The 24,703-nt window shown below is 50.4% G+C and overlaps 2 protein-coding genes across 4 annotated transcripts in view; one reads left to right on the top strand and one right to left on the bottom strand.

The window, feature by feature from the left end:
* Window positions 1-5,144: 5,144 nt before the first annotated feature.
* On the bottom strand, window positions 5,145-24,667 carry ARMC6 (armadillo repeat containing 6). Of its 3 annotated transcripts, XM_049640305.1 has the most exons (9): window positions 24,290-24,667; window positions 19,339-19,472; window positions 17,180-17,360; window positions 16,018-16,100; window positions 10,654-11,227; window positions 8,894-9,039; window positions 7,436-7,567; window positions 6,994-7,131; window positions 5,145-5,922 (listed from the first exon to the last, which is right to left on the bottom strand). In XM_049640305.1, exons 3-9 carry the CDS (start codon window positions 17,322-17,324, stop codon window positions 5,710-5,712), a joined length of 1,431 nt encoding a protein of 476 aa, XP_049496262.1. In that variant the 5' UTR covers window positions 17,325-17,360; window positions 19,339-19,472; window positions 24,290-24,667; the 3' UTR covers window positions 5,145-5,709. The 3 variants fall into 3 exon arrangements, with proteins under 3 accessions (XP_049496262.1, XP_049496263.1, XP_049496264.1); XM_049640306.1 differs by lacking the exon at window positions 19,339-19,472; XM_049640307.1 differs by lacking the exons at window positions 19,339-19,472; window positions 24,290-24,667 and having other exon boundaries at window positions 16,018-16,153; window positions 17,180-17,213.
* Window positions 24,417-24,703, top strand: part of SUGP2 (SURP and G-patch domain containing 2) — a 32,650-nt gene continuing 32,363 nt past the window's right edge. Inside the window, exon 1 of the mRNA XM_049640304.1 lies at window positions 24,417-24,464. The gene's annotated coding sequence lies outside the window, so the exon portion shown is untranslated. The remainder of the gene's footprint in view (window positions 24,465-24,703) is intronic.

The raw sequence follows: 24,703 nt of genomic DNA, 5'->3' as shown, positions 1-24,703 counted from the left end.
GCCTCCGGCCACCACGGCCCCGCCTCGCGCACCCTCAGCGCGCGCCGCGGGAGGGGTCCACGCCACGCTCCGATTGGCTGCGCGTTGGCCAATCAGCGTTTGGAAAGACAGGGATTGGTTAGCCCGAAACAGACAGGCAGCCCCTAGGGCCAATCACTGAGGGGCAAAGGCGGGCTATTGGGTGAGGTTTTTGGTCCCAGAGGTGGTCCCTCAGGGTGCGAGGTGCTGGGAGGTGAGGGCCTGGAGGTAGGCGAAGATTGGAACTCTGGCGGAAGACGAGCAGCCCTGACGACCAATCCCTGGGGGGCAAGAGAAGTGGCTGGCGCGGCTGGCTCGAGAAGAACGGAGGGCGTAGCCTGGAGGGCGATGAGGATTGGCTACAAAGCCGAAGACAGGCAGGCCCAAAGGCCGGTCGCAGGGACAGTGGGCGGTGCACCTCCGAGCCGGCTGGCGTGTGCAAGGTGCAGAGTTTGGCCCGGAGGGCGGCTGCCGTAGATGGCCTCGGACGCCCCATGCAGGGTCCCCTGAGGCTACGTCAAAGAGGTTGTCCTTCTGACCACACAGCACAGAAGCAAGACCTCCAACTCTGGCTGTGAACATGAGCCATCGCGGCTCAAAGATTCCTGGGATAATTCTCCATTCTTTCACTCTCCATTATTTCTCTGCTAAAGACACGGAGGGCAGACTCTCTGAGGTCACTCAGGCTTGTCCTCTGCAGCTCCAGGTTGTTGTGAAGATGTGGAAACAGGTGGAATCCTACCTACGAGCTTTGTGGTTTTCTGGAAGTGTTTGACTTCTCTGAGTTCATGATATCCCCATTAGGCCTTCTCCCGGATAAGCCTTTTGTGAATTAACTGAAAACTAATCCTGATCCTAGGAGGTCAAAGCCACCATTGGCAGAGAGGTCGAGCTCCATGCCCACGGCGCTTCAAGTGGCTAAATCTGGGGGTGAATTTAGAGCAACCTGCTCTTTGCAAGTGGGGTAAGGCAGTATCAGAGAAGAGCCACCAGAGGCCTGAGCGGTCTGGGTCGAATCCGTGTCCAGCTACACGCCCACCACACAACCTTGGTCAAGGTGCTTGTGGATCTGTTTCCTCAGGGGACGATGATTGCTACACCTTAATCTTTCCTTTTTTGGGTGGCTTCCCTGTGAGAACTTCTATCCCAGCCTTTGTCTTATTCTGGTGAAAGCATTTGACCCTCAGCAGGTCTGTCTGGCCTATGGGCCTCAGCTTCTCTGTGAGGTGCGGTTCATGGGATTCTCTGCAGATAGACGCCAGCAGTTAGAGAAGACACCTGCCATCCAGTGCTCCATTGGGTCACTGGCACTTCGCCCAAGCCCACCCAGTTTCCTGACTCACTAAGTGCACTCCCTTAATCTCCAGGGCCAGGGTGGAGAGGGTTATAAATGTTCCCAGATACTGGCTCTTATTTCCTCGAGGTGCAGGGTATAGTTGGTGGAGATCAAGTTCATAACCAAAGAATCCTGGGAGGGAGCAAACCTGAGGATGGCCTTAATAAGGGTTCACATTTCAGGGCTGTGCAAGCCCCCTGCTAGGTGCTTAATCCACAACAGCACAAAGGCCTCCTAGTATGGAGGAGGGGGAAAACATCAAGGCTCACATTGTGGATGTCACTAGCCTGAGGCCACCATCTGATTCATGATATTCCCACCTGGGCCTCTCTCCATACCTCCCAGCTGTGGTTTGCTTTCCAGCAACTTCCAGACCCTGGTCTCCATTCTGCTCTCTGGATAAGAGGAGGGCTCTGAGGTCTGCTGAACACCTAATGGGTATCAGGTCCTTACTGGGCTGGGTGCTTCCCTAACACTATCTCGTGACCTGATTTCCAGATGGTTGGGGGCGGGGGGCAAGGAGGGAGACAGCACTCACTTTGCAGATGAGAAAACTGATCCTCACATTACAGGTATTCCTTGCTGGAAAGGCCTGAGGCTGGGTTTGAGTCCCTGCTCTTTTTTACTTGCTGGCTACCAGACCTTCAGCAAGTGACTCAAACCCTCTGCCTCAGTTTCTCCAACTACCTCCCAGGGTTAATGGCAGCACTAACAAAATGAATGGAAGTGAAACACTGACAGCTTTATTGGTCCACAGCCAGGACTTGCTGAGTGTTGGTGATGGATAAACTGTTCTCGGGGCCTGTTCCCTTTCTGTAAATAGCGCTTCATGGAATGTGGACATAGACCAACTATGGGTGGGGTTTACCACCCAAAGAGGGAGATATTTATGCTACAAGAGTCCCTGCTCACAGCACCTACCTGTCAGGCCCTGGGAGGAAGGCAGCGAGCTCCTGGAAGGTCCCACGGTACCCCTAGGTACAGTGCCAACTGAGACAAGGGTCAGGCAGCAGCCCAGCACTAGGCTGCCTCTCCAGAGGGTGCCAAAGGCAATGCCTGGGTTCTGGCTTCTGTCTGCTTGTCAGCATGCTGGCGCCGGTCAACCTCCCTTCTGCCTTCCAACAATGGCCAGTAATGCCCCTTGGCATTAGCAACTGACACCCCCACTATGGGCACTTCAGCTGTGCCTGGCCAGGGTGCCTGGGATCCTAACTCTTCTGTGTCAGCCTGGCTGGCTCTGGGCAGGACACTGTCTCTCTGCCCCCCAGTCTCCTCTGCCTCGCGGGGATCCCAGGAATCATCTGACACGATGGCTGTGAGCCAGGCCTGGGCATAGTGACAGGGCTTAATCAACCGAGGCCAGAGAGCCATTTGCCCAAGGTCAGGTTAGCAACGCCGGCAAGAGGAGGAGCGTGGAGGCATGCCAAGCTGGGTTCTCATCCCACTGTGGCCCCTCAAATGCCAAGGAGCCTATTTCTCATCTGGAAAATGGGGTTCATAGGCCTTGCCCCTCAAAGATGTGTTTATAACCCAGGACACCTCTGGCTGGAGGGACACCTGCTGAATGTAGCAGTGTTGACAGTGAAACCCAACTGGTTTCAAGGCAGTTTCACTCAGCCTCCCAGAGGCTCAGAGAGGCTGGGCCACAGCTCAGCTATACTGAGCACACAGCAGTAGGGTCATTGCCTGAGTATACTGGCCCCTCCTTTGCAGTAGTTTCCTCCTCAGCCCTGGTTTAAATGTCAGTCAACAAGGATGGCAAGCACTCCTTAGAGAGGGGCTGTGTGCCTTGCTGGGAGCTGTGGCCCTGTGTAGCAACACACTTAACCCATTTTCAGGAGAGGACGTTGAGGTTCACCTCAGGTGGCAGAGCAGAGCCTGGAACCCAACCTCAGTGATATACCTACCCACCCTGGGTCCAAACAGACCCTGAACCACACCCACTGACAAAACCCATTTTCTCAGACTAAGGTGTGAAGGACTGATAAGCTAGAGCCATGCCTCCCCACAGAAGCCTGCAGCTGGAGGAAGGCTGGCCAGGAGCCCAGGGGAGAACACTGGAGCTGTGGGGGCAGAGGCCTTCCCTCCAAATCACCCCCTTATTACTTAGGTGTATATTCAAAAACATTTACAGGAAGTTGGAGAAGAGAAGGAAAATAGGAGCTTGCCTACATGGAACTCATGGACAGAAGGGAGCAGACAAACAGGAAAGCACATAAGCAAGGTGACCTCAGACAAGCTTACAGCTCAGAGACAGAGCACACAAGGTGATGGGACGAGGGTGCCCGTGAAGGGGAACTAGCAATATCCCCATGGAGGCAACATGTGAGCTGGAACCTAGTGCCAGAAAAGGAGCTGGCCATGAGGAGGGCTGGGGGAAAGGTGCTCCATGCAAGGCACAGCATGTGCAAAGGTCCAGAGGTAGGGAGGCTGATGTGGCTAGAAAGACAACTAAAAAGGAATATGGGGAAGATGAGGTTGGGAGGTGGGCAGAGCCTGGAGAACAGTTGGTTTTATGGGGATGGCAATGGGGAGCCTTGGGCAGATTGAGAGCAGAGCTGGGGCAGGAACTATAGGAATGGTGCCTCAGGCTTCCCCAGAAATAGGCTGGCACCACCCACCTCCCATTAGACAGATGAGGAGGCATGAGGCTCACAGGGCCTGAAGACTGCCCCAAGGTCACATGGGTGGCCCATCCAGAAGTCAAGTCAGGACAGCAGTTCCTGGAGCAGATGCAAGATCCTTGTACGTGTTTGGTGAGTCCCGGTGGGGGAGTCAGAATGAGGCGATTGGGTCTGAGGTTCATGTCAGCCTCCCTGAGCTGGCATGGTCCTCCCAGTCGATGGTTGGGGAGAACTGGCCACATAGGGAGTTAGGACCAGGGTGATGCCACCCCTGCCCCAGCTATTTGCATCAGCCATGGAAACCAGGAGGCTTCGAGGAAAGGGCGTGAGTTAATATCAAGGACCAAATTCAGGCCCTTCTCAAGCTAGGGGAGATGAATGACAAGCGACAGGCTGAGTGTTCCAAGAGAGGCGAGGGGTTCCCAATGTGTGGTCTAGAGAGGTCAGGCACAGCGCCCGGAGCCCACCAGGGGTCTTGAAGCTACCTGACCCTGCCTGGGCTGCACAAGCTGCCAGATGACCACAACATGACCCCCAAGTAGAAAGGCAGAGGAGAGCTGGGGTTTGCTGGGCACAGCTGCCTGGGGACCCCCAGGACACCTGGGGGTTGCAGTGGGCATTTGGGGGCAGCTACAGTGATGTCCATACTACAGATGGGGAAAGTGAGGCTCAAAAAAGGCAGGCAGGCTGCCCAAGCCACCCAAAGAGCAATGACCTCAAGTCCCCAGGCAGGGGAATACAGGTCAGTCCTTCTAGGGTAACTGAGGTAGTGAAGCTAAGACAGTTGGGTAACTGCTTAGGTAACAGTCAGGTAACATGTGCCTAACTGCTCGAACCCCCGGAGAGGAGCCTTTATTTTCGCCCTCCCCATTTTACAGAGGATCATTCAAGGCTGAGAGAGATTACGTCACTAGCTCAAGGCCACAGAACTGAATGATACAAACTCAGAAATAGTGGCCTTGGGGCCCAGAGACCCTAAGTGTGACCCATGGCCCCAGCAGACTGCCTGTCTGAGAGTGACAGCAGATCATATATCCCAGGCTGTTCTAAAAACTCCTTTGCTTTCCTTAGTGACCCCACAGCCTCCCCAGATGTCTGCCCCTCTCCCATTCTCTTAGGCAGCTGGCTGCAGCCTCCATACTCCACGGCACTATGGAAGAGATCCCTCCATTGTTCAGCTAACAATCTTTTATTACCGGGCAGTACTGACTGGTCTGGGACCCCTGGAGGCAGAAGAGCTTGGTCCTCGCCCTCTGTCCCGCAGAGCAAGGCACCTGCAACCCATATTACAAGTGAGAGACCAGCAGGGGAGAAAACAGACTTGTAGGAGCTGAAGCAGGGCCCCACCCTGCTATCAGATTGGCCGGCAGGCTTCTAAATTTCAATCTTTCAATCAGCACATCACCCCTGGGCAATGCTAAGGAGGCCATTCTGGTAGGAAGGGGCATGGGGTGGGGGTGAGAGGGCAGGATGAGTAACACCAATGCTGTTGGCTGGTGAGGGGAACGAGGTGAACAGAGACCAGGTCCCAGGAGCTGCTTTCTGCTGTGTAGATGCTTCACCAATGCTCCCTTCACACCCTAGCCCGGTGCCTGGTACCTGATCCCATCAGAAAACACCTCTTGCTGAGTGGGGGAGGAATCCGGGGAGTAGAGTGGCAGGACACAGACCTCCTCCCTATTCCTGAGTCATATGACTCATCCAGAGCCACGGCCCAGACTGAGCCTGGGGTCATGGCGCCAGGTTGCCCTTTTGGCCAGTCCACAGCTCCCGGAGCTCAACGCGGCAGCCAAGGTCCCGCAAGGCAGCTTTGGCCACGTCCTCACAGTCACGGTGGGCAGCACGGGCCTGCAAGATGAGTGCTTCAGCCCCCAGGTCCAGGATGGGCTGTGAAAAGGCCTGGCTTCGAGCCACCAGGTTACGGATCAGCATGCAGGCCTGTTTCTGGGAGGGAGAACTGAAGGTGAGTGGCTGTAAGCTGGTGCATGGGGTCTACTCTGACCTTGGGGCCCTCACCATAACACAACGGGGCAAAGATGACCACAACCAACATACAGCAGGTACCTACGCTGTGGTTCATCAGGCTAGGTTCATGTCTCCACTTCACCCTCTCAGCTGCCCCGGGAGGGAGGGCTGATTTCCCCATCTCCCAAGCGAGAAAACTGAAGCTCGGGGCAGCCAAGTACTTGGCAGGTGGGGCAGATCCCTCAAGTGTAGGACCCTCTGTCTCAGAGCAAGATCCCCGGAGGCTGGCAAGAGCCAGCAGAGAGTCAGTGGGAAGAGGGGGGTTGTGCACGGGGTCCACCTGTCAGTTACATCATCACCCATTCAGCCAACATCTGTGCCCTGCTCCTCTGCCATGTGTGGGTGCCACAAAGCACCGCACCATTGGGAGGCTAGATGAGGAAGGGAGGTGTGAGGGGCTGTCTGGCCAGGGTGATCAAGCGTGGGCAAGGTGATGAGCGAGCCAAGGGCACAGTGTCCCAGAGGAGACACTATCGGCAGAAAGGCCCTGAGTGGGACAGAGCCTGGTGTGTCTAAGGACCAACAAGGAGGCCCCTGTGCTGGGAGGGTGCAAGAGGTGGGAGTGGGGGAGGTGGGGACAGTCCTGGCAGATACAGGGAGGTGTGTGGGTCTCCAGCAGGGGCACGCACAGCCTTGTCTACTGCTCGGCTTCCCTGACTTCCCAGTAAGGTATGGACAGTGGGTCCTGCATGCAGAACATGAAGGAGTGGCCATGGTCAGCAAGGAGCTTTCCAAAAGTTCCAGCAGATCCCCACCTGCTCTCCTCCCATCTCCCGCTCCTCGAACTATCCCTCTATAGGGACTGTTAGGAAAGGAAAAGATCACTGCAGGAACAGCAAAGGAACAGGAAGATAGCCGTGGGCAGAACTGGGAAACAGATATAGGACTCCGGGGGGCTGAGAAGTGGAGACCTTGAGAGAACTGGGCTTTGATAGGGACAGGGACAGGGAGGGCCTGAGTCCTGCTCCCTCCTCCTATCCCCAGGCTCACCTGCACTCCGGCCTCTTGCGGGTGTGCCTTCATGGCCTGCAATGCAGCCAGGGCCCCGCCACCCTCCATGATGACCCGGCTGTTCTCTGGCTTTCGCAGGGCCAGGACACACAGGGCTGCACAGCTCTGCTCGCACACCTGTGGGCGTCATGGGAATGGCTGAGACAGTCAGATGCCCTGGCGGGCCCCTATAGTTAATCCCCCAGGTGAGTGCCCTGCAATTTCACCTGGATAGATGGCTGTCAGCCCATGTATATACCAGATCAGTAATAACCAGAGTGATACCAAGGGATAAAAACATCAACCACGCTCTGAAGGTCTCAACCCAGGCCTCTCGTGTGCCCCACTCCAGCCCTAGCCCTGCTTGAGGAAATGGGAAAGAGCACCATGCAGATACAGCCACTGTGCCCCACCTCGTGTGCGTCCCCCCTGCGGTAGGTACCTGGGGGCTGGCCAGGTGCTGGGTCATGGCAGCCACGATGGACTCTGTCCCACCAGCTCGAACAATGGCATCCTTCACATCATCATTGCCTGCGATGGCCCTCAGGGCACTCAACACTTGCTTCACAAGGTCCTAAAAGGGAGGGCAATGTGGGGGTCACCTCTGGCCAGCTCATCCTCCTGTGCTATGCCAGACGCTGACGGCTTGGTTGCTGGTTGGTGGGAAGGGGGTCTTGAGGGAGGGTCTAGGATTGTTTTGCTATTTGAACAATTGGTGGGGCCAGACTGGGGCACGCAAGCAACGTGTAATGGCAGGGTTATTACTTGCTGCATAAAAAAGGCAGGGAGCAGGGCACCTGGGTGGCTCAGTCAGTTAAGCGTCGACTTCAGGTCATGATCTCATGTTCATGGGTTCAAGCCCCGTGTCCAGCTCTGTGCTGACAGCTCAGAACCTGGAGTCTGCTTCAGATTCTGTGTCTCCTTTTCTCTCTGCCCTTCCCCTGCTCATGTTCTATCTCTCAAAAGTAAATAAATGTTAAAAAAAAAAAAAAAAGTTAAAAAAAAAAAGGCAGGGGAGGCTTAGAGGGGTAGACCCTGTGAATTACACTTAAGTCCAGGCCAGGCATTTGGACAACTTTGAAACCCCTCACACACAGAGGGGACATATGGCTCAGACCAGGAATTAGAGCACAGGGTCCCCTGGCCACAGCTGAGTCCTCAGGTGAGTGCCAACCAACCTGAGCTGAGGACAGCTGACCAGATGCTGCTGGGACTGCTGACCTCCCCAGTGAGGGGCAGAGCCATGAAAGAGAAAGAGAAAACAGTAGGAGGGAAACCAAGCCTCCACCCACCCCTGGCAGTGCAGAAGTACAAACAAAATCCATCTCCTCATTTGCTTAAGCTGGGTCAAATTCAGCTTTCTGTCACCTGCACAGAAGGAGCCTGGGTGACATCATGAGCGGGGGTTGGGGACAACAGGACTGTTGCTGCCACAGGCCAGGCACGTACACAGAGGGTTGATATGTGACAGCTAAATGAAAGAATAATGAATAGGGGTCCCTGCCCCATTTTACAGATGGGGAAACCGAGGCACCAAGGATTTGCCTCACTCAAGCTTCACACACCCTAAGCCAGGGTAAGGGCCAGCCCTTGCCAACACCCACTTGCATTCCTCCCCCTGCTAGCAGAAAATACAAAGGTGCTAGAGAACAGTAAGAGAGGGTGGGTGGATTTGTTTTCCCCAAAAACTTTACTTCCTACCCTCGGGTCAATGAGAAGTGAAAACTGCACTTTGCTTCAGGGGTCAGCCATGTTCCGGTTCAAGCTTGTCTGGGTGGCAGGGACCCAGAGGGGCAGAGTTCACTGAGAAGTCTGGAACCCTCCCTTGGCATCAAGAGAAATGACAAATCGAAACCCAAATGAGGGGGCATCACACCCTAAGACGGCTCTGGAGGCCCACCTGGTGGTCGCTGCAGTTGGCCAGTAGGGCCACCAGGACACCGAGGCCCCCAAGGTCGACGACCTCCTGGCAGAATTCGTTGCGGACAGCCAGGCGGGATAGGGTGCTGCAGAGCTCACTCAGGACACTGGGGTTGTCAGAGAATGCTGTGGAGGGCAAAGAAGAGGAACCACTGGGGGGTGAGCACATGGGAGAGGACCAGTCCCAGCTTGGAGCCAGGAGCCAGCGGTCCTGATACAAATCCTGCTCAACCTGGGAAGCTGGGCCCTTCTGCCAGGCAGGGTGGCCACCAGTAACGGGAGAGCTCCGGTGGACACCAGGACTGCCCAAACCTGCAGTGCCCCCTGCTGGCCACAGGAGAAGACACGGGAACACGCCCTCCCCCACACCGTGTCCCAGATAAATTCCAGACCAACTGATGATCTCAACTAAAAAAAGAAAACCATAATAGCGCTATAATAAAACATCCAAGGCTATTTTTATGTTCTTGGGGTGGGAATGACCTTTCTAAGTGCAACGGGAAACCCAGAAACTGTAGAGGGACATATGGATAGAGTTGACCCAGGCAAAATTGAACACAGATGCCGAAGACTAAGTTCAGAGGCACGAGGGAGGAGACGCCTGCCTGCACTGAGGCCCACATGGGGGGTGGCGGATAGCCATAATTTATACAGAGCTCTGTGACAGTCAGTTGGTATGCCCCTCCCCCCCCCCCACCCCAGGATAGGGTGCAGCACCCAGCAATGGCATGAACACTAATCTGAGTAGAGGTATCTCTAGATGTGGTGACATCTATGAACGGCCGACTTCAAGATGACCCCTGATGGTCTGGGTGGGCCTTGTCCAGTCAGCCGAAGGCCTCAGAGGGAAACTAAGGTCTTCCTGAAGAGGAAGAAGCTCGTTGGAGGACTGCGGTGTTGGCTCCTCTGAAGCCTGCTCCATGGATTTCAGACTCAGCAGCCCCACAGCCACATGGGCCAATTCCTTGAAATATACATATACATACACAAACAGATCCCACTAGTTCTGCCTCTCTGGTAGAACCCTGACTGGTATGAATTCCTGTTGATAAACAAGAAAGATGTAAACTACCCCTCAGAAAAGCAGCCCGACTTTGCAGATAGTCAGAACCTGTTTTCACCCTCTCCGGAGGTGTGGAGAAGAAACTGAGGCAAGCCTGTCTCTCCAGAAGACAGGGCCAGAGTCAAACACACAAGCCTAGCCATAGAGCCAGAGCCACAGGCAGGCTGGGAAGAATTCATTCTTCTAGCATCTTCTGTGCGTCAAACCAGTCAGGCCTTTTCTGGTGGGTACAGTGGACAGAGGCAGGGAATTTAGGGTCTAAACATTAGCACTGTGACCTCCTGTGGCTGGCTGGCCATAATCACCCCAGTCAAGAACATGTACATGCCTAAGAATTTGTGGCTAAGTATGAACCAAAGTGTAAACCTCTACTGGGGACCATCTTTGGGAAACACCCTTATTTGTCCCCTTGGGAAGCCCTCCCTTCTCCACTCTGTGTGAGTGGACAGAGCCAAACCCCTTCCCCAAATGGCTCCAGAAATGGGCACAAAATTTGGTCCTGGCCAACGAGCACTGGCCTGGAACTCCCCAAGAGCAGCAACCAAGAGTAGGTACACTGTTCCACTAAGGCTGCCGTGTGGGTGAGGATAAGCCAAAAGAGGTAAGCAGAAGTAATCTTCTGGGGCCAGCCTGAAGTAATCTTAAAACCCAACTCTCTCTTTCACACCTGCTCTTACCTTTGGCGGCCTCAATGAGCACCTTCAAGCCTCCATTCTCCTGCACAATCATCTTGGCATGGTCGTGGGCACGGCCAAAGGGCACACGGATGTCATCATCGAAGGTCATGACCCGGAGGGCCCAGCAGGCCTCCTTGACCACATCGGCGCAGTGACCATGCCGGGTGATAGCACCGGTCAGCAGGGGCAGCACACCGGCCTTCACCAGGCTCTGCCGATTCTGCTCGTGCTTCAGGCAGGCATGGCACACACAGCGGATCCCAGAACAGGTCAGATCGGCTGCATCGGCATTCTGGGCCAGTGTGGTCACCAGCAACTGCAAGCCCTGGGTGTCTAGGAGATCGGGCTGGCCTTCGGTCAGGGCCGACACGGCATTGAGGGCCTGGAGCAGGAGGCCCTGGTCACTCACTACAGCAAGCTTCCAGGCAGCGAGAAGGATGGGGTAGGCCCCTTTCTGGGCTGCCAGGAAGCGGCAAGGTTTGTGCTGCTTGCACTGCTCAAAAAAGCGGGCAAGATGCGCTGACACTTCCTGGGGGCGAGAGTGGGCCACGGACTCCTGCAGGTCATCCAGGGCCTAGAGGACACGGGAGAAGCCTCAGTGTCAGCTCAGCCTGAAGAGGTTCCACGGTGAGTGTCCAACCCCCGCGCGCTTCCCTCTTCTGGGATCTAGGGCTGTGGTGGAAATTCAGTCCAGCTGTGGCAGCTTCCACGCTTGTGCTTTTAGGAGCTTTGAGCGTTAGAGGCCACATAGAGAAGGAGAGACCCAGCCATCTCAGCGTCCCTCCAAGGAGCCACACACATGAATGCTGACAAATTAAACATTCTAGCCCCAGCTGCCATTGCAAGACGGTCCAAGAGAGACCAGCAGAAGAACCATCTGGCTGAGCTCAGTCAACCCAGCTGAATCATAAGGAACATAAAATGGCTGCTGTTGGGGGCTGCCTATCATGCAACTGTAACTAACGCACCCTCCAGTGGCCAGCTCTCCAAGGAAGGTGAAAGCTACCTTTGCCAGACCTGCCGATACCAGATGTCTCCTGTTTGTCTCTCCCATTCACTCCACAGATATATATCTGCCAAATGAAACCACACCAGACATACTGTTGATTTACCCCAATTCAGCACAAAGCCCTTGGGGGAAAAAGTAATAACAAGAGAAAACAATTTGAAAAGAGTATACAGGGGCACCTGGGTGGCTCAGTCAGTTAAGCGTCTGACTTTGGCTCAGGTCATGATCTCATGATTTGTGAGTTCGAGCCCTCTATTGGGCTCTGTGCTGACAGCTCCAAGTCTGGAACCTGCTTCAGATTCTGTGTCTCCCTCTCTCTCTGCCCCTCCCCCACTTGCACTCCGTCTCTCTCTCTCACATATAAACTAAACAAAAAAGAGCATACAAGTCTAGCCACCATTTAACTCCATCACCTCCACACCTGTCTCAGCAATGAGTCTAAGATGAGCCCAAGCCTCCTGGAGCTCAGGAAATCACTGGCCCCCGGGCCCAGGGAAGGCAGTTCTACAGATAACCATCAACCCAACCCAAAGGGCTTTGATTTAGCCACAACTGCCCTGAAAGGCTAGGATGCCCGTTGGACAACCCTCACTGAGCTAGATTTGTAGAGTTACCTGAGCATATGTTTCAATGACATGGAATATTAATGGACTAGAAGCAGAGAATGTGACTTGAATAGACATTTACCAAAGAGGATACACTGGTGGCCAATCGCCATGTGAAAAGATGTTCCGCATAACTAGTCATTAGGGAAATGCAAATCAAAGCCACAATGAGATACCCTCATATCCATTACAAGATGGCTACAATAAACACACACACACACACAGAGCCAGAAAATAACAAGTGCTAGTGAGGATGTGGAGGAATGGAGCCCTTGTGTGTTGCTGGTGGGAATGTGAATTGCTGCACCCATTGTGGAAAATGGCCTAGCAGTTCCTCAAAAAATTAAATAGAGAATTACCATCTGATCCAGCAATCCCAGTTCCGAGGACATACTCACAAGGGCTGAAAGCAGTCTTGAAGAGATATTTGTATATCCACGTTTACAGCAGCATTACTTACAGTAGACAAAAGGTGGACACAACCCAAATTTCCATCCATGGATGAACGGATAAACAGAAGGTAGTCCAGTAACACAATGGGATATTATTAGCCATAAAAAGGAACAAAATTCTGACCCAGGTGACAACACGGATGAACCCTGAGGGCGTAATGCTCAGGGAAATGAGCAGGACCCAAAAGGATAAATACTGTGTGATTCTACTTACAGGAGGTCCCTAGAGGAGTCACAGTCATAGAGACAGAAAGTGGAATGGCCAGGGGCTGAAGGAGAGAGTGGGGAGCTCGTGTTTAGTGGGGACAGTTTCAGTCTGAGAATCCAAGGAAGTCTTGGAAATGGATGGTGGGGATGGCTGCACATCAGTGTGACTATACTTAATGTTGCTGAACCATACGCTTAGAAATGGCTAAGATGTGAATTTGTGTTACATGTATTTTACCATAAACCCAAGACAGGGAATGTAGCATTTTAGCAGGAACCTTGCAAGAAACTTGAAAAGCTGGGCCACAAGTGCCATTGAGGATGCACAGTGCTGGAGTTCTCATACTCTGGGTTTACTAAGGTAAGACAGAAAAAGAAAATGACCAAAATTGGCATCCTAGTAACCGTTCAATTTATGGGGAATCTCTTCCTGTCCTGGGTCACATCAGGAAGGCGAGTCTCTGAGCTGGCTGGTGGTCTTCACGGCCCCTAGGTGCTGTGACCCTGCTGATGGCTGAGGAAAGGACAGTGGCTAACGTGAAGGTGGCAGAGCCAACTGTGCTCCACCTGTGACAACTCGGCATTGTGATAGGGGTTTTGTCCTCCACCCTGGGGTCCTTCTCTCTATGACTGATGGCCTTTATTCTGAAACTCCTCACATATAAAACCAGTCCATGGCGCCTGGGTGGCATTGTTAGTTAAGCATCCGACTTCAGCTCAGGTCATGATCTCACGGTTGGTGAGTTCGAGCTCTGCATCGGGCTCTGCGCGGACAGCTCAGAGCCTGGAGCCTGCTTTGGATTCTGTGTCTCCCTCTCTCTCTCTGCCCCTCCCCCCACCTCAAAAATAAATAAACATAAATTTTTTTTTTTTTTAATTAAAAAAATAGTAAAATGGGGCGCCTGGGTGGCTCAGTCGGTTAAGCGTCCGACTTCAGCTCAGGTCGTGATCTCGCGGTCTGTGGGTTCGAGCCCCGCGTCGGGCTCTGTGCTGAGAGCTCAGAGCCTGGAGCCTGTTTCAGATTCTGTGTCTCCCTCTCTCTGACCCTCCCCCGTTCATGCTCTGTCTCTCTCTGTCTCAAAAATAAAGGTTAAAAAAAAAATAATTAATAAATAAATAAATAAATAAATAGTAAAATAATAAAATCAAACCGGTCTGGCTCATTTGTATTCAGAGAGTTCCAGGACTTCTTGGTTTTGTTTCTACAAGTCTGTGGGCAACAAGTTTCATGACTCTGGTAGATTCCTTTCAAAAGGCATCATGGAGTTGAATTTTTCTCCTTCTACAGATAAGCCTTTTTCACACATCGGAGCCACGACAACTGAGGTCAACGGTGCTGTGGCATGAGAAGGGGCTCGTTCAACTTCAAGGTGAGAATAAGGCTGGAAGGATATGAAACCCATTGTGTGTGGTGCCTCCCACATGGAAAGGGAGAGAAGGGGTTGATGGGAGAGATATGACAGGGACTTTCAGATTTTGCTATAAATGCTTGACTACTACTTAAATCTTTTATGCCAGATACGTTCACATTCTTCTTCAATAATGAAAAATAAAAATTTTAAAGTCAAATTAAGAGGAGTAAAAGAGCAAAGGTTGTAAATAAATGGAGTTTCCTATACTGCTGGTGAAAACATCAGAGCTGTTCCCAGCTTGACTCTCCTGGACGAGGGACCTGGGTCTGAGTCCCAGCTCTGTCCCTCACTGGCTGTGACCACAGTTGAGTCAGTTATCTTTGGGAAGCCTCAGATTCCTGATCAGCAAAATGGACTAACAACAGATTGAAATAATATGTTTTAAGACTTTACCACAGGGGCATCTGGGTGACTCAGTTGGTTAAGCGTCCGACTTTGGCTCAGGTCATGATCTCAGGGTTCGTGAGTTCGAGCCCTGTGTTGGGCTCTGTGCTAACAGCTCAGGGCCTGGAGCCTGCTTCTGATTCTGTGTCTCCCTCCCCTCAGCTCCTCCCCTGCTCACACTCAGTCTCTCTCTCAAAATAAATAAAGATTTAAAAAAAAAAATTAAAAAAAAAAAAAAAAGAATTTAGCACAATGCTGAGCACTTAAGAAATACTCAGTGATTACTAAAGACTATTGTGACTGAGATGGTTCATATGTAAAGGGCATCTACAAATCAATAAGAACACGATGAACAGCCCAATAAAAAAATGGCCAAGACAGCAAGCTTATTTTAAAATATATTCATCCTTACTAGCAAATAAGTCAAAACAACAATGAGAATTTTCTCAAAACCTCTGTGAGGCAGGAGATGGTGAGGAAGCTGGGGCAGGGAGAAGTAAATACCCTGCCTTGGGCAGAGTCTTCTAACTTCCTCTTTTATCACTACACTCTCTTGTTGTCAGGTAAATCATTTTTTTCCTCTTTGCAGTACCCATCTGTGGGTATAAATAAGGATAATAATCTCAACCTTGGGTCTTTGGGAGAATAACTTGATATAGCACAAAGAAACCACCTTGCACAGAACTGATTCCATAGTCAGTTTTCAATAAACACTAGAGCCTTTTGCTGTTTTATCAAGAGCTGTTTTATCAGTGTTTGATGGATGATCTTAAGGAAAGCATTTAACTTCTGTGAACTTTACCTTCCTTGCTTGGGTGCTGGAGAGTGAGGACAGGCTCTGGGTCTCTGTTTCCCCATCAGTAAGTCAGGGACCAGCTACCTCGCAGGCCAGTTTTAGTGCTAAGAGGGCAGGCTGTAATGTGCTGGTGAACAGTCAGTGCTTAATAGGTGACAGTCTTACTAGGGTCCCATTCTCTTCCTGCAATTCCTGTCCGTCTCTGAGCAAACTCAGTGTTGGGAGGCTCCTCCCAAGAGACTCCTCCATGGCTCCCTATACCCCAAAGCTCCCAACACCAGGGACTACCATGAACACCGTCCAGCCCCAAAAGGCCCTCAAATGTTAACTCAGGGAGCCCTGGCTACAGCTCAGGCTTGCGTGTACATGCTGGGTGCCTGCCCTTCAGAGCCTGCATCTGCCATCTGGTAACCAATGAAAAGGTATCCCTAACAGACCGTTAAAAGGTGGAACCACATGTGTAAGGCCAGCCTTGTCCACACGGGCCACCCCTTCCTACCTGGAGGATGTCATGTGTAGGCTCCTGGGGTCCATCTGCAGAGACTTTGGGTGCCAGCTTTACAATGTTGCTCAGATCCACCCCTGTGGGGGGTGGGGGGATCAGGAAACAAGTGACAGCCATCATCCCGATAGGCCTGCTGGAACATACTTCATGTCCCTTCTTCAGGGACCACCCCACTCTGGAGACCTCTGGGGGTCTACCCAGCTCCCCACCCCAAACCCTCTGCACCAGGACCCAGCAGCCACATCCATACAGGGGTATAACGATGTGGCAAGGGGGTGGTCTTTGCCCTTTGACCCTCTCCAACCAATGGGAGCAGAGCAGTAGTGAGGCTGCAGGCCACGCTGCAGTGAGGGACACATTCTACCTGGTGAATCGAGATGGGAGAAGACCTCACAGACTTATCCCTTGGGGCTCCCATTGCTCCTTACCCTGCATCCTCCCATTGTGTCCTCACCCACCCTGGCACCACCAAGGAAGGCCCCATTGCACAGAACACTTCTGGCTACTCCTCTAGTCGCTGTCCAGTGTCTATACCCCACTCTGTGCCCAGGACACAGAAGTTGGACTCTGGGTTCCCTTGCCCTCTGGTATCTGACTGGGCTTGGCCAACAGAGACCAGGACTGGAGATCAGGAGCGGTACGGTGGGGTACTCATTCCCAGCTCCCTGCCTCTGCCACTATCAGATGACTCTCCATCCCCAGCCATGGACCGCTGTGGGGCAGGGGAGGCCCCTGCTGTGGCCAGGGGACAACAGGTCCCCTGTGTGACAACAGGTATGACAATACCCCTTTCTGTCCCCATGAACTCAAGCCAGAATGCAGGTGGGAAGGGAGGCAGGTGGCCCTGTTTCCTGAGAGGTGGTCAGCAGAAGCCTCTTCAAGGAAGTGCCAATTAAAATGAAACCCACTTTGAAGGATTCAGCCCTGTAGATGTCTGGGTGGGGTCAAGGCAAGTAGAGGGAGGGCGAGAGTCAAGTGGGAGAAGACCGCCAGCCTATCCGGGGCAGAGTGCAGAGAAGGGACAGGTCCAGGGCTGCCACACAGGCAAGACAGAGCCATGGTAGGACATCACTCCTGTATGTTAAGAGCTATGGACTGGAGGTGACTATCGGGCAAAGAGCCAGACTAGCACTGGGACAGAGCCATGCTGCCCTACCTTGCGATTCAAATTGTTCCACAGCTTCTTTTACCGCCTCCTCTGGTCCCATGTCGAACTCTTCAATGTTTTCACGAACGGCTGCATCGAAGGTCTCCTGGGTGATGCGCTTGGAGGCCATCTTCAGGAGGCCACTCCTGTGCATGGAGTGGCAGGTGCCCGCCTGATAGACACTCCCAAACTGAGAAGTCAAGAGAGGAAGAAAGTTTCATTGAGGGTGAAAGGACAACTGAGAGCCTGGCTATCATTTAGGGAACCAGGGGCCAGAGTTCAGGACCGACCAGGAAAAATTCTTACAACCTGGATCACAGAAAAGGCTGACACCCCACCATGTGCAGAGCTTCTAAAAGTACAGAAGAGGGATGCCTGGGTGGCTCAGTCAGTTAAGCACTGGATTCTTGATTTTGGCTCAGGTCAACATCTCATGGGGTTCAAGAGATCGAGCCCCACATAGGGCTCTGCACTGACAGTGCAGAGCCTGCTTGGGATTCTCTCTCTTCCTCTCTCTTTCTGCCCCTCCCTTGCTTGTTTGTGTGTGCTTGTGCTCTCTCTCTCTCTCTTGAAAAAAAAAAGGTGCAGGGGCACCTGGGTGGCTCAGTCAGTTAAGCGGCCGACTTGGGCTCAGGTCATGATCTTGCAGTTCATGGGTTTGACCCCCATGTCGGGTTCTGTGCTGACAGCTCAGAGCCTGAAGCCTGCTTCGGATTCTGTGTCTCCCTCTCTCTCTGTTCTTCCCCACTTGCACTGTCTCTCTCTCTCAAAAATAAACATTAAAAAAAAGTGCAGAAGAGGGCAGGTAGTTTACATTTTATCTAAGAAAGGGGAGACATTAATATGTGTCCTTACAGTAAACAACAAAGAAAGGATAAAATAATCGTAGCAACATTATGTGTTATTACACCATCATAAAGAAATAATATGATTATAATACTATATTATACGTAACCTGTGTTATTTGTGATGTGCAATATGCGTCGTAATATGTAATGTTATAACTATACGATACTTCATTATGTAACTAGGTATTCCATAATGTAACTATATAATAAAACAACTTACTTATAATGGTACGCTATTATACCAATAAAAGCTTCAAAATAAAAATTAATAGTAATAAGTAAAATGGAACACTAAATCAAAAACTAATAGAAATAGTTTCCCAAAAGGGGAGGTAGGGAAGAGGGTGATGTGGGCAAGACTAGAAGCTGGATTATTTTCTCCGAATGTACCTTATTTCATTGGTTTAAATTTAGAACTCATGTAAATGCTTCACATGCTTAGGAAAATAAATAAGTCAATATGAACCAAAATAAAAATGAAAGCAATTCCTAAAAATCAAGAATAAAATGAAAACCGTGAATCTAACAGTTTATCTACATGGAGTTTAAAATGCAGTGATGGGGGCATGTGGGTGGCTCAGTCAGTTAAGTGTCCCACTTTTTTATTTTGGTTCAGAGCATGATCTCACAGTTCGTGAGTTTGAGCCCCACATTGAGCTCTATGCTGACAGTGCAGAGCCTGCTTGGAATTCTCTGTCTCCCTCTCTCTCTGCCCCCCCCTTCCCTCTCTCTCTCAAAAATAAATAAATAAATAAACTTTAAAAATGCAGTGATTGGGGCACCTGGGTAGCTCAGTTAAGTGTCTGACTTTGGCTCAGGTCATGATTTTGTGGTTTCATGACTTCGAGCCCTGCATCGGCCTCTACACTCAGAGCCTGGAGCCTGCTTTGGATTCTGTGTCTCCCTCTCTCTCTGCCCCTCCCCACTTGTACTCTGTCTCTCTCTCTCTCTCAAAAATAAATAAACATTAAAAATTTTTAAATATTTTATATATTTTTAATATTTTTATTAATTTTATTATTATTTTAATTTATTATTTTATTTTATTAATATTTTATATAATGTTTTAAATTTTTTTTACATATTACGATGCATATTGCACATCTATCACTAATGCAGTGATAGAACCATATGTTCTTACTGGGATGTACAAGAAGTATAGAAAAGAAAAATTTACAAAAGAAAATCTTCAACAGTTTTCAGAAATCACGTTATCGAAAATGATATTAGTAATGTTATTCAGAAGCTAATGTGGATATGGCAAGTAAGTCATAATATTTATGTCATTAGGAACTAGCCTAAAAGAAAAAAGATTCTAACATTAAAAAATCCAAAAAATAGGGGTGCCTGGGTGGCTCAGTCGATTAAGTGTCCAACTCTTGATCTCAGTTCAGGTCTTGATGTCAGGGTCGTGAGTTCAAGTCCCACACTGGGCTACACGCTGGGCATGGAGCCTACTTAAAACAAAACAAAACAGAACAAACAAAAAAGGTAAAAGAAGACACTTAGAACTAAATTCGGACTGGAATTATTAATACGAACTCATCATGTATTTTCTCTTAGGCAATAGGAACCAATTTTCTAGTGATATCAACTGAAAATACCTTGAGGAAATAACACCCTGAGGAAGTGAACACCCTGAACACCAACTGTGGTCCCTTAGTCCCATTTCCCACCAAAGAAGACAGGGCTCCTGGAGGAATGGCTGATTCTAGGACTGAGAAGAAAACAGGCCAGAGGAGACAAGCCAGGAACATCTTGTCAGACCAGAAAGCAAGGAGGCTTCTAAAAACAGACAGGGTCATGTCAAAGGACTTGGGAGCAAACCCCAAGAGTCGTCAATGGGCCAAAGATGTGACAGGTGAGCAGTAAAAGAAAACAAAATAAAAAACAGTATTTTGATATCAAAATCAAAATCTGTGCGTTCATAATAGTACTAAAACACACCCTGCTCGTTCTGTTGAAAACCGGCAAATAAAGAATCCAACATTTATCCTATGTCCCTCATATAATTACCAGGTTAGAAAGAGAGGATGAGGAAAAGTTCTGCTTTGTAGATGAACTCCAACTAATTATCCACAAGACAGATTTAGACAACCATCCACACAGGCTGCAAAACTGTGAGGAGCGAAACTGATAAGGAACCTGACAATGAGTGGGTAGTACCTGGGTCCACTGTGTGATTTCACATCACCAGAAGAGAAACCCATCACCACTGCCCCTGGACAAGAATGAAAAGCACCTATGAAGGTATCTTGCCAAAAACTCAAACCTAGTATGACCATGCATCCAATGGAACTTTCTGTGATGATGGAATATTCTGTGTCTGTGCCATCCATGTGAGTTCCAACAGCTGAAACGTAGCTAGTGTGACTGAGGCACTGTGTATGTTTTAACTTCAATTGTAATTCATTTTAATGTAAACATCCATCTGTGACTCGTGGCTATCATACTGGACAGGCAAGGATCTAGAGCTAATGAACAGTTTGTAGGAAATCAAGGTCAGAGGGACACGTCGACCAATACTATGGTGATGTGGGTCTGCAAAAATCACCATTCAGGAGGGGGGTAACTTAACTACAGGACAAACACCTGGTGTTGTCAACAAATAAATCATGACAACCATGAAAAGGACGGGGAGTCCATCAGCAAGTGAATGGACAAACAGAATGTAGTATGTCTGAACAATGGAATGTTACTCGGCCATAAAAAGGAAGGAAGCACTGACACACACTACAACGTGGAAGAACCTTGAAAACACCATGCTAAGTGAAAGAGGCCAGACACAGGTCCACACACATAGTGTGTGATTCCATTTATATGAAATGTCCAGAACAGGCAAATCCATAGGAACAGAAAACAGACCAGTGGTTGTAGGGGCGGGGAAGGGGGATGGACAGTGACTGCTAATGAGTACAGGGTCTCCTTTGGGGGTAATGAAATGTTCCACGATTAGATAGTGGTGATGGTTACACAACTTTATGAATATACTTGAAATCACTAAATCGTACACTTTACTATTTATTTATTTATTTATTTATTTATTTATTTATTTTTAAAGATTTATTTATTTAAGTAATCTCTACACCCAATGTGGGGCTCAAACTCACAACCCTGAGATCAAGAGTTGCATGGTCCTCCAACTGAACCAGCCAGGTGCCCCTAAATTGTACACTTAAAATGGGTAGATATCATGGTATGTAAGTAACAGATCAATTTAAAAAGTACTATTTGGGAGCGCCTGGTTGGCTCAGTTGGTCAAGCATCTGACTCCTGATTTCAGCTCCTTATTTCTGTGAGATCGAGCTCCACCTTGGGCTCTGCGCTGATAGTACAGAGCCCGCTTGGGACTCTCTTCTCTCTCTGCCCTTCCCCCCAGCTTGCGCTCTTTCTCTCTCACAAAATAATAAACATTAAAAAAAAAAAAAAAGTACTGTTTAAAAACAAAAGCAAATGAAACGCAGCACAGGCAAAGGATTGTGAAAGCCAGGGGATTGTATCAGCAGCTGGATGACCCAGCAACCCTGGGCAATATCTTTTCCTCTGCGAGACTAGTGGTAAATCACTGAGTCAAGTAAGACAGAACCCTAAGTAAAAACAGATTATGATCTCAACAAGAAGGTCTTTGGGGTACAAGTGGTTTAACACCTAATATTAACCACCCTCTCGTTTTAACAAAGGGGGAAACAGGCCTCAGGCCCAGAGCCTACCTGCGGTTAACAACTCCTTTCATTTTGCTTGTTTTACTCTATCTACCTCATTTATTGACGTACTACTTTCTGTTAAAATACATCATTTTAAAAATTTAGAGTAAAGTTGCAAGAATAGTACAAAGAACACCTGTTCCATTCTAACTTTACCAGTTTAACATTTGGCCAAGTTAATCTCTTTTGGAGACACTGTATGTTCCTGCATACACACATACCATGCGAGAATATGCTCCAGGCATCAGACTCTTCCCTCCTAAAGACATCAGCACGAATCTCCAAAGAAAAGGACGCTCTTACATGTTCAATGCACAATGAAAATTTAACGCAGGAAGTTTAACAGTGATACTATTTGCTAATATACGCTCCATGATCAACTTTCTCAATTGCACTAATATTGTCTTTCAAAACAATTTTTTTGTTTCTGGTCCCAGGTCTGTTATAGAATTTGAACATCACAGAAAACGTTAGGGGAACAAAGGCACAGGGAGTTCTAGGACAGCAGTAGGGGAATGTGACAAAAATTCGAGTGCAAATTTGGGCCATGTGGGAAACAGGCCATTCAAGCCCATGCTTCTCTTTGTGGAGGTGGCGCAGGATGTGAATATTCCATCTGTGTTTGTGCAGATGTTTTGGGGAGGAGGAGGATGGGCTCTGGGGCCAGCCGGGGTGACTTGAATCCCAGGCCTTCCACTTAACTTCACTGTTGGTCAAGTCAACTCTCTCCTGTGTAATATAGGGATAAACAAAGAGAATCTACTTCATAGGGCTGCAATGCAAACTCAGTCAGTTAATTCCATAAAGTGCTTAGAATAGGGTTTGGCACAGAGTAAGAGCTCAGTAAACATTAGCTATTGTTCCTTTCCTTTGTTGCTTAGAGGTAATTAGACCAGTTTACTTAGAGGGGGGGGAGGCATAAGGGCATCAAACACTTCACCTTGCTCCCTTGCAGATAGTCGCCCCCCCACCCCCCCACCCCTTTCTGGCCCAGAAGAACAAGGAGCCTGTTTAGGGACTGCTAAGGATTTTCAAGGTCAAAGGTGAAGGAAAAAAGTGAGGATTTTCTGTTTCAATAGAGTTTCTCAGTGAGACACCTGGGCTGGTATGTGCGTGAGGAGTGTTCCTGACCAGCTCCAAGGGGCAAGAACTTCCCAGCTGTGGCTGTTGGAGGGACTCTGTTCCTGACTCCACCACCCTAGGCACGCTTCAGACCCGAGTAGGCCAACAGTGAGTGGCCACTCTGTCACAGAGGCACAATCCTAAAGGCAAATGCCATTATGCCTACTTTACAGATGAGGAATCTGAAGCTTAGAGAGGGGAAGAACCTGCCAGAGATCACACAAGCAGTAAAAGGTCTGGCCATCATGCCACCTTGCTTCATGAACACCTTCCTTCCACCTGGGTTCTCTGAGGAGTTTCTGCTAGCTCTTCCAGGCTGCCTCATCCTGGGAGCCTCCCCCCACCACTGAGGACCTATATGTGTTCTCTGACCTTGTCTCCCCTGCCCCATGAACTTCCCCCTGCCCAGTCTTGAGCTCCCTGAGCTGGGGAGATCAATGTCTAGCTCTGGGACCACCTCTAGGGTGAGTCCTGCAGGGGTCCCCCAGGTCAGGCACAGGGCTAGGGGGCAGAATGAAAGCACAGATCTGGAGCTCATGAGAAAGACGGTGCCTAGGAATGGTCATCTGGGAGCCACCTGGGAACAGGTCACACTAGGAAAGGGGGGAAACAGCATTACCAGCTCCCTTCATGGGTCCAAGGTATGAAAAGAAGGGGAGTTAGCAAGGCCCAACTGACACCTAGTTTTCCTTTCTAAGTCAGGGTTCTGCTCAAGAAAACACCGCCTTGACACAGCAGGGACTCTAATGACTCCTCATCTTCCTCCACCTGGACACACCCACCCTGGTTCAGGCACAGTCCCAACTTCCCCCCTGCCACACTGCACTTCTGTTCTCCACTTAGTGCCAGACAGAAACTTGAAATCACAAAGAGACCTCATTGCTCAAAATCCTGCAGTGGCATCCCAACCTTCTCAGAACAAAATCCAGTCTCCTTACCAGCCCTTTGTCTACGTGGATTTTATAGGTCTCTTACCTACACCTTCCCACCCGCACTTTCCCACCTTTTTCTCATCTTTCCCAGCTACCAAAGGGACCCTCTTCATAACCACTCTGGTTAAAGCAGCCCCCTTTCTCCTACTGCATCATCCTTTTATTTTAATACTATATCTACCTGGAGCTACATGGTTCATTTATTTCATTTGCATTTACTGTCGAGGCATTTCCTCAAATTTAACCTCCAGGAGAACTGGGGTCCAGTCAACTTTGTTCACCACCACGCAGCAGGCACTCAGTACATAGGTTATGAATGAATGAATAAATGAATGAAAAGAAAGCACAGGCCAGGGAAATGGGAGAATTTTGTCTCCCGGCAGCTGTAAGAGTCATTGTAAGGGTCATTCCCCAAAACCAGGTCCGCGAGGGCGGCGCCACAGTCACCAGCCCGACCCGGAGGCGCCCACTCCCCTCCCCGCGCGAGGGGACTCCGCAGCCTCAGCTTCTCACCCGGTCTTCGCAGCCACGTGGGGAAAGGGTGGGGCTCGCGACTGTCACCCGGCAGAGCCACCTCTGGTCCCTTCCGGCCACCGTACGCGCGCAGGCGCGCTGGCGCCAATTCGCCTCGGCCTTCCTCAGCTCCACGGACCGCTCCCGGAGTGATCAAGGGTGACTTCGAGTACAGGTAAAGCTGAGAGAGCCAACAGGTGTGCAGAGGCGGCGTCTGTGCCGTCTTTTGACGGCCGCTCCCCGTCGCCGCCGCCCCCAACAAATTAATCTTTTGCCTCGGGAGCGTCTGCCTTGTAGAAGCGAGCAGCGCGCCTGCGCAAGAGGACTTGGCGGCGGCCGCTTGCGCCTGCGCACCAGAGCTCGGCGGTAGCTTGCGCGTGCGCGGCGCGGCGCTGCGGAGACCGTTGGCTCATT

The sequence above is a fragment of the Panthera uncia genome, chromosome A2, assembly GCF_023721935.1.
Source record: "Panthera uncia isolate 11264 chromosome A2, Puncia_PCG_1.0, whole genome shotgun sequence".
In the NCBI taxonomy this organism is placed as follows: Eukaryota; Metazoa; Chordata; class Mammalia; order Carnivora; family Felidae; genus Panthera; species Panthera uncia.
This window is presented reverse-complemented; position numbering and strand designations above follow the sequence as displayed.

Excerpts from the sequence above, each read along its gene's own strand:
- ARMC6 (XM_049640305.1), bottom strand. The coding sequence starts at position 17,324 with ATGCACAGGAGTGGCCTCCTGAAGATGGCCTCCAAGCGCATCACCCAG. Across the intron at positions 16,101-17,179 it reads GGAACAATTTGAATCGCAAG|GGGTGGATCTGAGCAACATT; the intron begins GTAGGGCAGCAT and ends CACCCCCCACAG. Across the intron at positions 7,568-8,893 it reads CCAACTGCAGCGACCACCAG|GACCTTGTGAAGCAAGTGTT; the intron begins GTGGGCCTCCAG and ends CCTCCCTTTTAG.